The following is a 16,354-nucleotide window of genomic DNA, read 5'->3' on the forward strand; positions in this document are numbered from 1 at the left end:
TCTAATTCACATATAAGTTTCTGAAGCAGAATAAATATGAAAACACGTCATGTTACTAATGGGATTAACAATAGTTTGGAAGCTTTCTCAATGTCAAATATTAAAATCATTCTTATAACGATGCCGAAGCAATCTGTGATTTGATTACTGTTTCTATTTAGTCACATAGGAGCATACATTCACGGCAGTTACACTCTAATACTCAGGAGCAAAGGTCGCTCACTTCGTTTCATTGATCAGCCAACTCTTGCACACTTTCAAACCAAAGCCATTTATCATTTTACCATCGACGATCTTATATTTGGATCAAAATTTAAATGAAGTTTGAGAACTTTCGGCCAAAATTGGTTTGAGGGCCGTGACGCCTTGGGCACAGCACGGGGAGAAGGTGGCTGTCAGTGTCAGGTCCCATCTGGGGCCCAAGGCAAAGAACTGGCAGAAGGTTCTTTTCCTTTTGCAGCCTCAAGTTTCACTAATAGTCGTCCACTTGCAGCGTCTCACTCTAGGCAAGGGGTCGCCAAAAGCAAGAGACCAATGTCTACTATTCACCAAATGGTGTCCTGGGGTAGGGGTCCTGATGGGGGAGATAAGAGTTCCTTCCATACACTCTAGTGGAGGGTGTATTCAGCTCCCTTGATTGTGAGTGCACCGAGCTGAACAACTCACCATGAACGAATGTTTCAAACACTGGCAATACTATAAAAAAAAATAAATAAATAAATAAAAAAAAATATGGGATCTTTAGGGGTGAGAGGGCTCACTTCATGACAGTGGTTGGGTTGTAGTGTGTGGCGGGCCATTGTTCATGGCGACCCGTGTGAGGAATAGCAAGGTTACGTCGTCACTGCCTTTACACCAACGGGACTGGAGTGAACTGTCGGGGAAGAAGGGTTTGTCCTTGTACCTATGCTGGCATATAGGTATCTCTACGCCCGCATCGTTATCGTGGAAACTCGCATCGTTATCATGGAATTGTACCGTTATCGTGGAAATTGGAATCGTATTGTTATCGTGGAAACTCGTATCATTATTGTGGAATCGCATCGTTATCGTAAAAACTCGTGTCGTTATCGCGGAAACTCGTATCGTTATCGTGGAATTGCATTGTTATCGTAAAACTCGTATCGTTATCGTGGAAACGCGCATCGTTATCGTGGAATTGCAGTTATCATGGAAACTGGAATTGCGTCGTTATCGAGGAAACTCGTATCGTTATCGTGGAATCGTATCATTATCGTGAATTGGTATCCTTATCGTGGAAACTCGTATTGTTATCGTGGAATCGTATCGTTACTCTGGAAATTCGTATCGTTATTGCGGAATTCCATTGTTATTGTGGAATCGGTTCGTTATCGTGAAATCGTATCGTTATCGTAGAAACTCGCATCGCTATCGTGAAATTGCATCGTTATATTCTTCACGCGCATCGTAATCATCGTTATATATATATATATATATATATATATATATATATATATATATATATATATATATATATATATATATATATATTCATTTATTACATCAAATTTGTTTTCATATTTCGGTTTACACAGTACACAGCTCATTTGATAATGTATCCAACAGTATCATTCAAAAGTCCAGCAAAGCTCGATATTTTTTCTAACACAACGTATAATTCCGGGAGATGAAGTAGTTGCATACTTTTCCACATCAAAGTGAAATAGTTACATATTTTATTTGAAACTCACTGAGACCTTTTATTGGCCCTGCAGTGTAATTGTAATTGTTTTCGTAATTCAAGTATTACCTCTTCTTCGAAGTACGTTTAATTGTCTTTTTCTGTTTCATAACTATTGATGTGCTTACTATCACTAGCTATTATCATTATCATCACCATTATTATTATTATTATTATTATTATTATTATTGATAAATATGTAAATGTAGAATGTGTTATTTAAGCCATAATAAATAAATGAAACTAGTAGATCGTATCCAAAGTAGAATTTGACTCCTGTACACCAGTGTTCTTCAACCTTTTCTAAGATCATGCACCCTTCCGGGAGCTCTTGAAAAATTCATGTACCCTAGCGCCGTCGACAAAAAAAAAAAAAAAAAAAAAAATCACATTGTTTTTTATTTTTAAGACCGAAAATATATAAATAAAAGTATTAGGTCTCTATTTTAAATATAAAAAATAGCTACTTGGTCCTAAACAATTATATAGGTGGTAACTGTATAATAAAACAATATAATTATATGTGTATACCTTTTGTATTTCTATTTTTAAATGTACTTCTCGCCGTCTACATGCCACAAACACAAATTAACTCATATTCAAGACATTGTGACATGTGTGGATAGGTGAATGGAAGGAAACACGACACGGGTATGTACTGTACAAGTGTACATCAGAGTTAATTTCCCGAGTATTTTCGTTGTTGCTTCTTCAGGGGAAAGAAGCAACAGCGAAATTAAATGAGAAATTGTCTGATCTGCATACCCGTGTTTCCTTCCATCCACCTATCATTATTTACTACTCACCAATATACGAGCGATTTTGAGTGGTTAAGTCGGGAGTCAACTTGACTGTGCGTCCGAAGGAACGTGAAGGTAGAATGAGGGTAGCACTGTACTGAGTGTATACCTCTACTACCAGCGCCAGTGACACGTCTAATACCAGTACACCGCCGCAGGCCCGCAAGCTGCAATGTTGCCAACCCGTGAGGCGCGAATTGTGTCACAAAACCCGTCGTGAAAAGTACCTATACCAAATTCCTCATACTTTTCCCCACACTTTGGGGCAGTATCTGCCTATCTGGGGAATGGCTCTTTATACTGTGTATAGTAACTATAGTTAATACTGAGTGTAATATACTAATATAATACACATATTTTTAATACTATAATCTCAATTTAAATTAATTTCTTACATTACACTTACAATTTTCTTCCTAAAACACCTTTTCGTAGTGTGCATTCTTGTACACACTAGCCTTGTCATGTACCCCTCCATGTACCCCATTATTTCCATGTACCCTTTGAAAAAAATCATGCACCCTGGGGTGCACCATGCACCCAGGTTGACTATCACTGCTGTACACCACACTGGCTGCGTTGATCGCATACCAAAGTTGCATCTCCTGTTTTTTATTTTATTTTATTTTTTTTTTTTTTTTTAATGATACAACTTGATTCTACCATCACTGCTGCGTAGGACGGTGTCAACCAAAACTGCTTATCCGTATAATTACGTAGTTAACTACGACATTATAATTCATGTATTTTGCTCGCTCGAGCTCGATAACTGTGCGAGTTGCGACGCAAAAACTTCTAGCTCTCGAAAATTAAAAATGCAGCAAAATGTTGGATCTAAGAAATTTTATAAAATAAGAAAGATGTCTTATCAAAAGCTATTAATCAGGAAGCGTTACTGAGATCAAAATCGCAGTTTCCATGTGTGACAAACACCAACAAGTGCTCCTGGCCATCATCGTTGTAAGCCCTCCCGCAGAGGGATTAACACATAAAAATATGAAATAAATAAATAATCATTACATACATTTCTGTATATTTTCTTTTACGATTTAATTTATTGCCTCTTCTAGTGCTCATAAATGAGTGAAAATGTTAAATAGATGGTTGATGAATCATTGCAGCAAGAATGACACTAACACACACACACACACACACACACATACCACAATGACCTTTGTATATCCGAGAAGCTGTGCGCCTCCTACACACCAACCCTCAAGGGCAACACTTGCCGCACAGGCAGACAACGAAGCGCATGAGCCTATCAACGGAAAACAAGGAGCGGCATTTTAATAGGGCTTGTTCTCCTCTAAGGTGGAGTTTGAAAAACCACAATGATGATAAATCAGTTCACAGGCGTTGTTTTGATGATGAAGAATCTTAAGGCGGGTTCACACGTGTCAATATGTGATTGAAATTGCAAATCACTAGAAGTATCGACTGAGCCCTTTTAGTCGGAACACGTTCACACATAATGACTGGGAAGTATCGGTTGGTTTGGTGGGAAGTGAATGTAAATAAACAGTTATCCAACAAGATGTCTTCCTCTGGTGACAATGACGATTGCGATCAAATTAAATCATCAAAAGTATTCAATCCTCACCTCCAGCAACATCAGAGGGAAGCAGTCATCGGAGAGTGGCATCTATCTCATCAATCGCCTATTTGCGAAAGCTTTTCTTTTCTTGCTGTAGAATTCACTTTTAGGATCCCAGATGTGCTCGTTTTCCCTCACCAATTCCAAAATCTTCTCTACATCGACACCACGTTTTCAAACCTTTCACCGTGACGTCACATCATAAACAAAGTCGCAAATCGCCTGAACAAGACTAACATATTATCTTGTTTTGCGACTTTTTTTTCCAGTCCAATTCTAGTCGTAAATTGATACGTGTGAACCCGCCAGCAGTTAAATTATCATTAAAACTGAGAATAAATCAATATTTTCTCATAAGAGCTTTTTATAAGCAATGTTCTTTCTTGTATAGTCAACTAACCTTGGTGCTGTGGAGAACGCACTAATTTTGAAATCCATTAAGACAAGATCATTATTTGTTTAATATATATATATATATATATATATATATATATATATATATATATATATATATATATATATATATATATATATATATATATAACAATGTAAACTGGACTTTCTCATGTTTTTGTGAGTAAATTATTTTACTAGATTGAGGAGTGTGGTAGGATTTTTCAGGTTTGAAAACTTTGGCTTCATCAAAAGTTATCAGCAGAAGACAGAGTGAGACTCACTTCTCCTTGACCACTAAAATGCACTTAAAATAGTTGGTTATATTTCTTCCTCTACCTACATCCATATTTGTACAGATTCTTGGACTACGGGTTCCTGAACTATGGACCACGAGTATCAAACTATGATGAATCAGAGACCCACTCTGGCCATGATCCCAAGGATGAGATATTCCCCAAAGTTGCCAAATGCTCCTTCCACAAGTTTGGCCCCTCAGGTTCCATCATTCGCCATGATGCGCTGTGTATTCTGCCACTCAATATTTTGAATGAGAAGATTTTCGCCTTCCTTTGGTACTGGTAGGTAACGAATGATATTGGACCTAAATAGATATATTTTAAGTATATCATTACCTCATTTTTTCTTGAGACTTTTTAATATTATTTTATCATTCTTTCCACAAATTCTCACTCATTTTTTTCTTGCATGGGTTCAGAGATGTAACATTTTTTCATTTTTATAACTGGCTTGTGTTAGCTTTGTGTCCCAACAATATTTATCCATCATTGCATACATAAATAATCTCTGACGTGTCATTGTGTCCTTTGTATTTTTGTTTATGTTTCATTCTATTCATTTTATGGTGTGTCTAACAATGCAGACAGGCATGTGGCTAATGTTCATACTTATGCTGTGAACCCACAGGTTCCTGGTGGTGGCCATCATCACTGCTCTGGGCCTGGTGTACCGGATAGCAACCTTCCTGCCCACCTTTCGCACCTACCTGCTCAGGGGACGTTCACGTTTTGTGGCCAAGGAAAACATTGATCATATATCCCATAGATGTTACATTGGTGACTGGTTCCTTTTGTACCTACTAGGTGAATACATACTTGTACTACAGTATGTTACAAAATTGTTGTTCCATTATATGAATGGTAATTAAGTACATCCTCTTTTCATGTGAATGTTGTAGATTGCTAATAACTGTTAGTGATTCTTATCTCCTAATATTGATATATATTTCCTTTTCTTGCAGCAAAAAACATGGATGCCTTTGTATACAGAGATTTCATTCAGCAATTGAGTCAACACTTGCCTGACAAAGAGAAAGTATCCTAGAAGAGCTTGCTGATATTGTGAAAAAAAGGTGACCTAAAAGAGAGCAAAATCATGGATCCTTGACTTGCTGGATAGGTTTGCAATACTGTACTTATTGCTAAGATGTTATTGCAACATGAATCAAAACCATTAACCGCTTCAGTACCATGACGTGTTTTCATATTCATTCTGCTTACGATTTGACAATTTTATACAGCTTCAGAAACTTATGTGGGGATTAGAATAGTGAATACTTTGGCCTTTAATTTTCTGACCTCCACAGACTTTTTGTAATGTCATTAAAATCGTCTAATCATACGCAAATCTCAAGGTAAAAATACGTTCCGGTATTGAAGGAGTTAAGGAACAAACAATCCAAATATTTCCAGTGCTGTCTACATAAGCAGGATGAAAACTGCTGTTGGTATTAACTAAAGGCAACTCTGTATTAATTGAACGCATGAATTATAAAGCAATACCTGATAAGTACTACATTCAAGATCAGGATTTGTTCATATTTTTTTTTCAAGAATATTATGCAATGCCACAAAAAAAAAAAAAAAAAAATCAATGCATTCCTCTATTTCTTCTCTTGGCTGTACTATATGTTATGGTTTGCCATAATGGCTCACCCATTTCCACCTTATTTTGTTTTCCATGTCTTTTGTTACACCCATCAGCTGTATTTCTCCCTTGTTGGATGGGCAGCTGTTCAGCATAAACCTTTGCCAAATCAGTTAATCATGTGTTATCCATGATTATTACTACTATAAATGCAGTCCATTCTTCTTGTCAATCACACAACTGGTTTCATTTAAAGTAATACACATCACTAAGTGATTTAGTATGAGTTGTTGTTAACCTATTTATTAGTGTTAGTGTATAAGATGAATTCAAAACTTCTGTCATATTTTGTTAGTTGACTTTAGAAATAAAAAGTGGAAGGAAAGTTAAAGTACTTGTCTCAATCTATGTTTCTGTAAGCACTGCACATTTGCATACAATGTTATGTACACTCCTTTTCATATTCTATTGAGATTTGATAGCTTTGATACTAAACAGTAACTCAAAACCATAGTGTCAATCTTAAGATCAGAAATATGTATTACGTACTTAAGGCTAGATAATGAATTGGGGTTTCATGGGTGTTTTTTCATACTGATGACAAAATCATTAAAGACTATCATTAGAATATTGAAAAACACCTTTTCAAAACCAGTAACTCCAAATAGAGCTTGTCAAATGTAAAGAAGATAAGATGTTGAAATGTTTGAAAAAAGTACCGTTGTTTTTCATTACGCACCTATACCTTATATCTTACCTCATGTATTTTTATCTAGGAACCACCTTCATGGAACAGTTAACACGATTACATTTTGGTGGGTGAAAAAAAGGAAATTTCTTAGCTATAACTTGCTTTTCTCTACTATACGTACACACATCTCAAAGATTAATAAAAATTTATCTTAACCCTTCTGGCTCTAGGTAATACTTATCTCACTGACTTGGGTGTTATCAATTATACAATATACCTGCATCAGGTCTTGACAGCAACACTGGTTTGCCCAGGCTGGACCATGATATGTAAACCATTTTCTTTCATATATCTAACATGAGTAACCAACTGAATTAATTAGATGCATGCACACACACACACACACACACACACACACACACACACACACACACACACACACACACACACACACAGTGTAGTGGTTAGCACGCTCAACTCACAATCGAGAGGGCCGGGTTCAAGTCCCGGGAAGCGGTGAGGCAAATGGGCAAGCCTCTTAATGTGTGGCCCCTGTTCACCTAGCAGTAAATAGGTACGGAATGTAACTCAAGGGATTGTGGCCTCGCTTTCCCGGTGTGTGTTGTGTATTATGTGGTCTCAGTCCTACCCGAAGATCGGTCTATGAGCTCTGAGCTCACTCCGTAATGGGAAAGACTGGCTGGGTGACCAGCAGACAACTGAGGTGAATTACACACACACACAAATTCATTAAAAGAAGGGAGAGTACCATCAGAGTGGAAGAGAGCCAACATAATCCTTATATTCAAAGGAAGAAAGTCAACTGAGCCATAAAATGTTGTGTTGTAGGGAAGATATGTGAAATTGTTATCAAAGAAAAATAGGATGAATATATGGAAGAAGAACAAGTTATATCGAACAGACAATTTGGGTTCAGGACAGGACGGTCATGTATATCGTACTTATTAAGTTTCTACTCGAGTAATAGAAGGACTGGAGAGTAGAGATGGATGGGTGGACACGGTATACCTGGACATAAAAGAAGACTTTTGATAAAGTCCCTCACGGCAGACTACTTTGGAAGTTAGAGAGCATAGGAGGACTAAGAGGAACTTTGTTAGATTGGATAAGGAATTACTTGAAGGACAGAGAGATGAGAACCATGATCAGAGATACATACTTATCTTGGGGTAAAGTAACAAGTGGAGTGCCACAAGGGTCAGTGTTAGCCTCCATTATGTTACAGGTATACGTAAATGACATACAAAATGGGGTAAAGTTATATTAATTAATTTGCTGATGATGCAAAATTGCTAAGAGTAATCAAAACCCGAGAGGACTGTTTGCTGCTGCAGGAAGATATAAACAAAATCTACAAGTAAAGTAAGAAGTGGAAATTAGAGTTCAATGTCAAGAAATGTTGCGTAATGGAATTGGGAAAGAGTAAGAGAAGACCGGTATGGAACTATCTGATGGGAGAGGAACAAATAATGAAGAGTAAAGAGGAAAACGATCCTGGAGTGATTATACAGGAAAATCTTAACCCTGAAAAACACACAAGATATTTGCATTAGCATATAAAATGTTGACTAATATCAGAATGGTATTTCAATTCATGGACAAAGATATGATGAAAAAAATTATTACGAGCATGATATGTCCAAAGCTGGAATATGCAGCAGTGGTGTAATCACCGACCTCTAAAAACGATATAAGAAGATTAGAACAGATCCATAAGATAGCTACAAAGATGGTGCCAGAACTAAAGGACCTAACATATGAAGAAAGGCTGAAGGAAATAGAACTGCCAACCTTGCAAGATAGAAGAGAACAAGGAGACCTAATAACAATGTATTAAATTGTAAATGGCATTGAAAAAAAAAAAGACAAGATAGGAAGACCTGGTGCTGGTGACAGAAAAAGCTAGAAGGACAAGAGGACATGTAAAGAAGATTAGGATGAGGCAGTGTGTGAAGGATACTGGAAAATACAGTTTTCCACATAGAATGATAGAAAAGTGGAATGCATTGAGTAATGAAGTTGTTATAGCACATATGTGCATAACTTTACAGAAAAATTGGATAAATGGAGACATGGAGACAGGACGCTATGAGTGCCACTCGAACCCTGTACAATACAACTAGGACTAGGTAGATACCACTAGGTAAATACACACACACACACAACGCGTAGTGTAGTGGTTAGCACGCTCGACTCACAATCGAGAGGGCCGGGTTCGAGTTCCGGGGCGGCGAGGCAAATGGGCAAGCCTCTTAAAGTGTGGCCCCTGTTCACCTAGCAGTAAATAGGTATGTGTGGAGTGTGTTGTGGTCTCAGTCCTACCTGAAGATCGGTCTATGAGCTCTGAGCTCTCTCCATAATGGGGAAGACTGGCTGGGTGACCAGCAGGCAAACGAGGTGAATTACACACACACACACACACACACACACACACACACACACACACACACACACACACACACACACACACACACACACAGAGAAGAAGGGTGGCTTAAAAGGAAGCACATTGAAATGGATGGAAAATTACTTGAGGGGGAGAGAAATAAGGACGGTAGTCAAAGATATGAAGTCCAACTGGAGAGCAGTAGAAAGCGGAGTGCCGCAGGGGTCAGTACTGGCATCAATACTTTTCCTCCTAGTATATATAAACGACATGCCAGAAGGAGTGAACAGCTACATAAATCTGTTTGCGGACGATGCAAAACTGGCAGAGTTATAAAGCAAAAAGAGGATTGTGAAATACTGCAGGAACACCTAAATAAGATCTGGGAATGGAGTAAAAAGTTGGAGATGGAATTCAATGTGGATAAAAGCCATGTCATGGATATGGGAAAGAGTGAAAGACGACCAGTGGGAATCTACAAGATGGGAGATGGAGTAGAACTGGAGAAAGTAAAATAGGAAAAGGATTTGGGGGTGACAATGGAAGAAAACAATCAACCAGTAAGCCATATAGATAAAATATTCAGAGAGACATATAATTTGTTAAGGAATATTGAATTAGCATTTCAATACATGGACAAAGAAATGATGAAGAAATTGATAAGTACTATAATAAGACCCAAATTGGAATATGCAGGGGTAGTGTGGACCCCCATAAAAAGAAACACATAAAGAAGCTGGAGAGACTACAAAAAAGGGCTACAAGAATGGTTCCAGAATTTGAAGGGATGACATATGAGGAGAGACTAAAGGCTATGGATCTACCAACTCTGGAATAGAGAAGGGAGAGGGGATCTGATACAAGTTTATAAATTGATCAACGGAATGGACCAAGTGGATAATGAGAAACTGCTCCTGAGAGAAGAATATGACAGTTGAAGCACAAGATCGCATAGTAAAAAGCTGAGGAAGGGAAGATGTCTAAGAGATATCAAAAAATATAGTTTCCCGCAAAGATGTGTTGAGACGTGGAACAGTCTGAGTGAAGAAGTGGTGACAGCAACGTGTGCATAGTTTTAAAGAAAAATTGGATAAGTGTAGATATGGAGACACACGAGCATAAAAGCCCAGGCCCTGTAAAACTACAACTAGGTAAATACAACTAGGTAAATGCACACACACACACACACACACACACACACACACACACACACACACACACACACATGAATACACACTCCCTTTTATATGAGAGAGAGAGAGAGAGAGAGAGAGAGAGAGAGAGAGAGAGAGAGAGAGAGAGAGAGAGAGAGAGAGAGAGAGAGAGAGAGAGAGAGAGAGAGAGAGAGAGAGAGAGAGAGAGAGAGAGAGAGAGAGAGAGAGAGAGAGAGAGAGAGAGAGAGAGAGAGAGAGAGAGAGAGAGAGAGAGAGAGAGAGAGAGAGAGAGAGAGAGAGAGAGAGAGAGAGAGAGAGAGAGAGAGAGAGAGAGAGAAATTTCTGTAACTGAAAGAGATCACAGTTCATTTAAATTTGTAAATTGCAAACTAATGTAACAAGAAAATAAAGTGATATAATATATGTGAGATATTATGTTTTAATGATATGCATATATATGTACTACACATATCCTCATTGAAAACAAAATGCTTGTAGCCTTGACTTGAGTCTATGAGTATCATAATATGCACCATTTTCTAAATTTTTGCCAGCAGTTGGCTTGGTAGTAAGTTAGTTGTGTGAGTGCAATCCATTTTGGTTCTGTTCAGGAATTTCTTGTTGTCTGAAGCAAACTCCTTAAGTCACAACCATCCCTGTTAAAATGATGTCAAGCCTGAACTAAACACAATATGGAATCAGCTCATATGCCACAGCGTAACACTGGAGGAAGCAAGATGTTCGTGAATTTATATGCATCTAACGTTCTCTGTGCAGTGACTCTAAATTAACACAACTGATCAGTCTGGTTTGTTGCCCTCAAAGACATGAAAATATGGAAGGATATAATGGAAATCCATCTGAAATGGAACAGTTAATTTTGACAAAATGGCTAACTGATATCCCTTTAGCAGATGAATGTTGAAATAAGCAGTCATCCCTGGAGAAAAAAAAAAAAAAAAAAAAAAAGTAGTGGAAGGCATGAAGTAAAAGTAACTTAATTTTGCAAATCAGACATAACCTAGTGTTATAAGTAAAGAAAGATATAATTACAAAGTAAACTCCAGTCATAAATTACTACATAATAGTGTCATTCAGGCATCAAGATAATATTCTTATTTCCTTTACTATACAAATATCCAGAAACAAATTATGATATTCAGTTTATACAGAATTTCACATAATTTCTTTCTAGGTTTAGTATAAAATTTCTATATTCAATAGAAAAAATGTACAAAAAAAGAAAGTCCATTTTGTGCCTTCAATATCAGCAGCAAGACCTGCAGCAAGAAAAATGACTGACCAGTTGCAGTGTGTAATAACTCCATGACACAAATGTCTGTATTGCACTGTCATGGCTCAGGATCCCACGCAATATCGTCACGATTGGGCAGGAGATGTTGTTTGAGAAGAGACCGCAGTTGCCTGGTTGCTAACTGCTCTGTTTCAAAGGCCTTCTTAAGGTTCTGGTGCTCTCGCAATAGTGTAGCCACTTGGTCCTTGAGAGCATACACTGTGTCCACCAGGCTCCTGCAGCACAAGATTTGGCATTCACCATTTTACCACAAGATAATTTTTTCTCTATAATTACCTACAACTTCTTTAAACACATTCATGTACAATAGCTCCTTAAAATTCTATAGAAAACATAAAATCATCCTTTTTTTTCCCCTGTGTTAATACAAACACTTTTACTTTACTCTGAACCTGAACAAAGAACACCTATATCAGTAACATGGTTAATAATATGAGGTCATATGGATGACCTCTAAGGAATGACAATGAATACAGTATACTGAAAAACTAAATATGTGTAAATATAATACAATATATATATTATGAGAGTAATAATGATACAATGTAAATATCTGAAGCAGTGCTTAGGGAATATGTACTTACTTTTCTTCCATCACTACCTCATTGCCACGTGTCTCCTCCACAATGATCTTTTCCTCCTCGGCAATCAAGACTTGTGGGCTGTCCAGTAAGGCTGAAATATAGAGCTCAATCACTGATGGGTCAAGGTATATATCACAAATTGCTCTGGGAACAAGTGATATATATAACCAATATCTATTATGATACATGAATCTTTATTCTTAATTCATAGTCAGATTTGATAGAATACAAGATTATACTGATGGTATGAATTGCTGAGAATTTCCAAAACACTCAAACAATTGACATAATACGAATCTGTCAATGCCTGTGTCAGTGTAACTGAACAATGAACTTAAAAATGTAAAATAAAAATAACAATCTATGGTAAAATAATGGTTAATATATAAAAACCGAAGCTGTGCTGAGAAATTACTTGAACATCACAGTGACTCCTGCTGAGTGGGAGCTTTTGTGACCAGTTGCCAAAATGTGAGCCTCCTAGTCATGCAAATCAAGGAAAGCTAAGATGCCACACACTTTAAAAATATTAAAGAACTTCAATGGTCCAAACTGCTTGTACTCACACTTGAACACTGTGGCATGAATAGATAGTGTTTTAGGGAAGCTGACAAAAGTGTTTCATAACAGTGGCACTTTATTACACTGCTAAAAATTATTGTGAAAATGTTCCTCTGAATAATGACATTCATTTCATAAACTGAAAACAATTTTACCATTGAGGTTGCTCCTCACTGGTCTATAGCTGTATCAATCAATCTATTTGGGATATTGATTCAGTTATATTCACTAATAAATAAATAAAACCTTGAAAATAAGTAAATGGTAGATAGTGGCTTTCAGGACATTATCAATTCTCTCTATGATTTGGTTTAACAAAGTGTGGATATACAAGTGGTATTTAATCTTTCCGATCAAATTCTGAAATAGTATAGACTACAGACCATCCTCCATGTAAAGTTAAGCATAGGTTTTCTGGAATTATGAACCTAATCATTCTAATCTTTATTCTCTGTGCCATATAATACTTGATCATAAATAATAACTACATACCTATATGTTGAACATTACTAGTGTAACACAACTTCAAAAATATTAGCTGAGTGTACTAAAGGGATCTTGTAACCTATGCAATCAACATGAAAAGTATAAGAAATTAAATCACAAGCCTAACATGCTTATAAAACTTGTCAGCATCTTGGGAGTGATGGTAAAGATTAGCTTTCATGTGACACTTAGTTTTGAGCTTATTTGAATAGTGTGGTGCTCAGCCTTGAATTGCTGCACTATCAACAGCAATACACAAGTAAAGATTTTGTCACAGGTGTTATCCATTGCTATGAAAGAAAAGTAATGTACTCAGGCACATTATCCTTTAGTACTAGCTACATATTATTCATTGTTCTTTGATGACATGCAAAATCTTGACCTTCGCTTCATAGACATTCAAGTGAACTGGCAGTCTAGGATAGCTTTCTAAAGCATCATACAGTACATCCTAAGCAACCTAAATGCCTAATGTTTTGTTAATTTCTTTAAATAAACAAATAAAAACATTACCATATTTCCAAATGTGGCAAACAATCATGCATAAGAAAATCATAAAATACTGGGTTCATAAGTTCACATAATGGATCATTCAGTCATGGTGGAAATTGGTCATCAGGGAAATGTAAAATTTTAGTCAAAAAGAAAATTAAGAAGAAAAGAAAAAAAAAAAAAAAAAAAAAAAAAAAACTGAAATGAAAGATGAGAAAAAAATATTATATACAAAGAAAAGAAAACAAGTGAAGTAAATTCTACACTGAAAAAACAACTCAGTGTTATAGCATAGAGTTACTAGGTTGAATAAAATGATAGGCCATTATAACTGTGAAAATGCAAAATAAAGTAATATGGCAAATGTAATAAAAACATATATTCTATAAATTAAAGAACAAGTAAAACATTAATCCAGTAAAATAATGATACTAAGCTTTAAGAAAAAGAGAATGGCAGATCATTTTGTAAGCCACAAACAAAAAGCACAAAAGCAGCACAACAAAAAATAACCACACAAACATGAGTGACTGTACACACATACACACAAAAGCTGCTCACCTCTCTCCCTTATGGCAGCCTGAAAAAACAGGTTAATCCCCCAACTCATACAAACACACACACACACACACACACACACACACACAAAAGACAGCACATAGAGTCTGAAAGAAAGACACCGGACCAAGACTGCCAAAAAAACACCCAGAATACAACATAGACTTTAATTCTATAACCTCTAAAAGTGTATAATATAAACCTAAGAGTAGCAACAAGAGGATGGTGGATGGCTAGGGTGATGATAGCAACAATGACAGACTAATAGGTAAAGTTGTCCGAGCTGAAGTGGGAGTAACAGATGGAGTACAGATCACATGGGTATCTTGATCTATCTGTGGTGGCATTCTCAGACACCTTGATGCAATAAAGGCTGTCAACTACACAGATTGAATATGCCATGGGAAAACTTGACACTGTTGATGCTTATGATTATTTAAAACAAGCAGTATGATATTCAGCAATATAGCACCTTGAGACATTATGCTTTTGTCAATACAATATAATATGGACCTCCTCTACCATTACCATTCAATATACTAAAGGATGGCCAAAATAAGATATCTACATTCTAAATTTAATATACTCTATCAAAATAATGAAATTGGGTGAAATCCAAATCATCAAATACTGTAGACATGATTGGAAGGTTAGTCTGTTTCAGGTGATGCTTCTTCTGCCACTTATTGTTATCTATCATTGAGTGACATTAAAATTCTCTCTCTCTCTCTCTCTCTCTCTCTCTCTCTCTCTCTCTCTCTCTCTCTCTCTCTCTCTCTCTCACACACACACACACACACAACACTAAGAAATATAAGAGTTGTCTTTGCTTATCTAGACAAAGAGATGATGAGGAAAATAATCACCAAAATGATATGTCCAAGACTAAAGGAATACAGGGGATTCAGGAGATTCTTACAAAACAATATTGAAGATCTTAAATTTACATTCCTTAGAGAGATGTAGATTAAGAGAGAACCTGATAGAAGTCTAAGTGATATAGGAATATACAAGAAAAAATCTTTAGGATCAGTAACCATGATAGAACAAGAAATAAAGTGTTCAAGCAAGAAAAATTTAGGTATAAGAAAAAGATAGAAGAGATTAGTTCTCAAATTGAATGGCAGATCAATAGAACAGACTCAGTAATGAGGTTGTTAGTACCAATTCATTATGGAGCTTTAATAGAAGATTAGACATATTTATGGATGGGGATGATTGGAGGAAGTAGGTAAGTACATTTCATACAGGGACTGCCACGCGTAAGACTGATAGCTTTCTGCAGTTTTCTTTAATATCTTATGTTCTTATGTGATATGTATAATAAATGTTGCACAAGAACTTACAAAAGCAATCCTTTGCATACTAATAAAGTTTTACACCACACATAATGTATCAAGGTACCATCATGATTGATCCTGAGCTGCTCATGTCTCACTTTAAAGGTGCATAATTATTGGCGCATATGGAATGGATAGGAAGACTAAAATATATAAAGTAAGAAAGCATTGACAGTCAATTCCTCCATTCGGACAACTCTTCCCAGGCAACTTGTTCAAGGCCAGCCATACCTGGCACGGGGCACGGGACCCCTTGTATCTAGAAGGCCCGAGAAATCACAGGCATGTCTGTACCATTATATGTGAGAAGACTGCAAAAAAATATATATATATATATTATATACCATGGACATGGAAATTCCATGTACTTTTATAAAAACAATCAGT

At 36.6% G+C, this 16,354-nt stretch overlaps 2 protein-coding genes across 6 annotated transcripts in view; one reads left to right on the forward strand and one right to left on the reverse strand.

The window, feature by feature from the left end:
• The window catches only part of LOC123518448 (innexin inx2-like), an 8,727-nt gene extending 1,957 nt beyond the window's left edge, over positions 1-6,770 (forward strand). The window contains exons 3-5 of the mRNA XM_045279261.1: positions 4,852-5,073; positions 5,420-5,595; positions 5,754-6,770. Coding sequence (XP_045135196.1) covers positions 4,852-5,073; positions 5,420-5,595; positions 5,754-5,836 — 481 coding nt within the window. The 3' untranslated portion in view covers positions 5,837-6,770. The remainder of the gene's footprint in view (positions 1-4,851; positions 5,074-5,419; positions 5,596-5,753) is intronic.
• Positions 6,771-11,052: 4,282 nt separating this feature from the next.
• Positions 11,053-16,354, reverse strand: part of LOC123518450 (rho guanine nucleotide exchange factor 7-like) — a 59,610-nt gene continuing 54,308 nt past the window's right edge. For 2 of the 5 annotated variants that reach the window (XM_045279265.1, XM_045279262.1), the window contains exons 13-14: positions 12,531-12,621; positions 11,739-12,161 (exon numbers count right to left, since the gene is read on the reverse strand). In XM_045279265.1, the coding sequence (XP_045135200.1) occupies positions 11,984-12,161; positions 12,531-12,621 (269 nt within the window). In that variant the 3' untranslated portion in view covers positions 11,739-11,983. Of the gene's footprint in view, positions 11,572-11,738; positions 12,162-12,530; positions 12,622-16,198; positions 16,279-16,354 lie in introns of those variants that run through there. The other 3 variants (XM_045279264.1, XM_045279263.1, XM_045279268.1) reach the window with 3 other exon arrangements.

The sequence above is a fragment of the Portunus trituberculatus genome, chromosome 43 (genome assembly GCF_017591435.1).
Source record: "Portunus trituberculatus isolate SZX2019 chromosome 43, ASM1759143v1, whole genome shotgun sequence".
NCBI lineage: Eukaryota > Metazoa > Arthropoda > Malacostraca > Decapoda > Portunidae > Portunus > Portunus trituberculatus.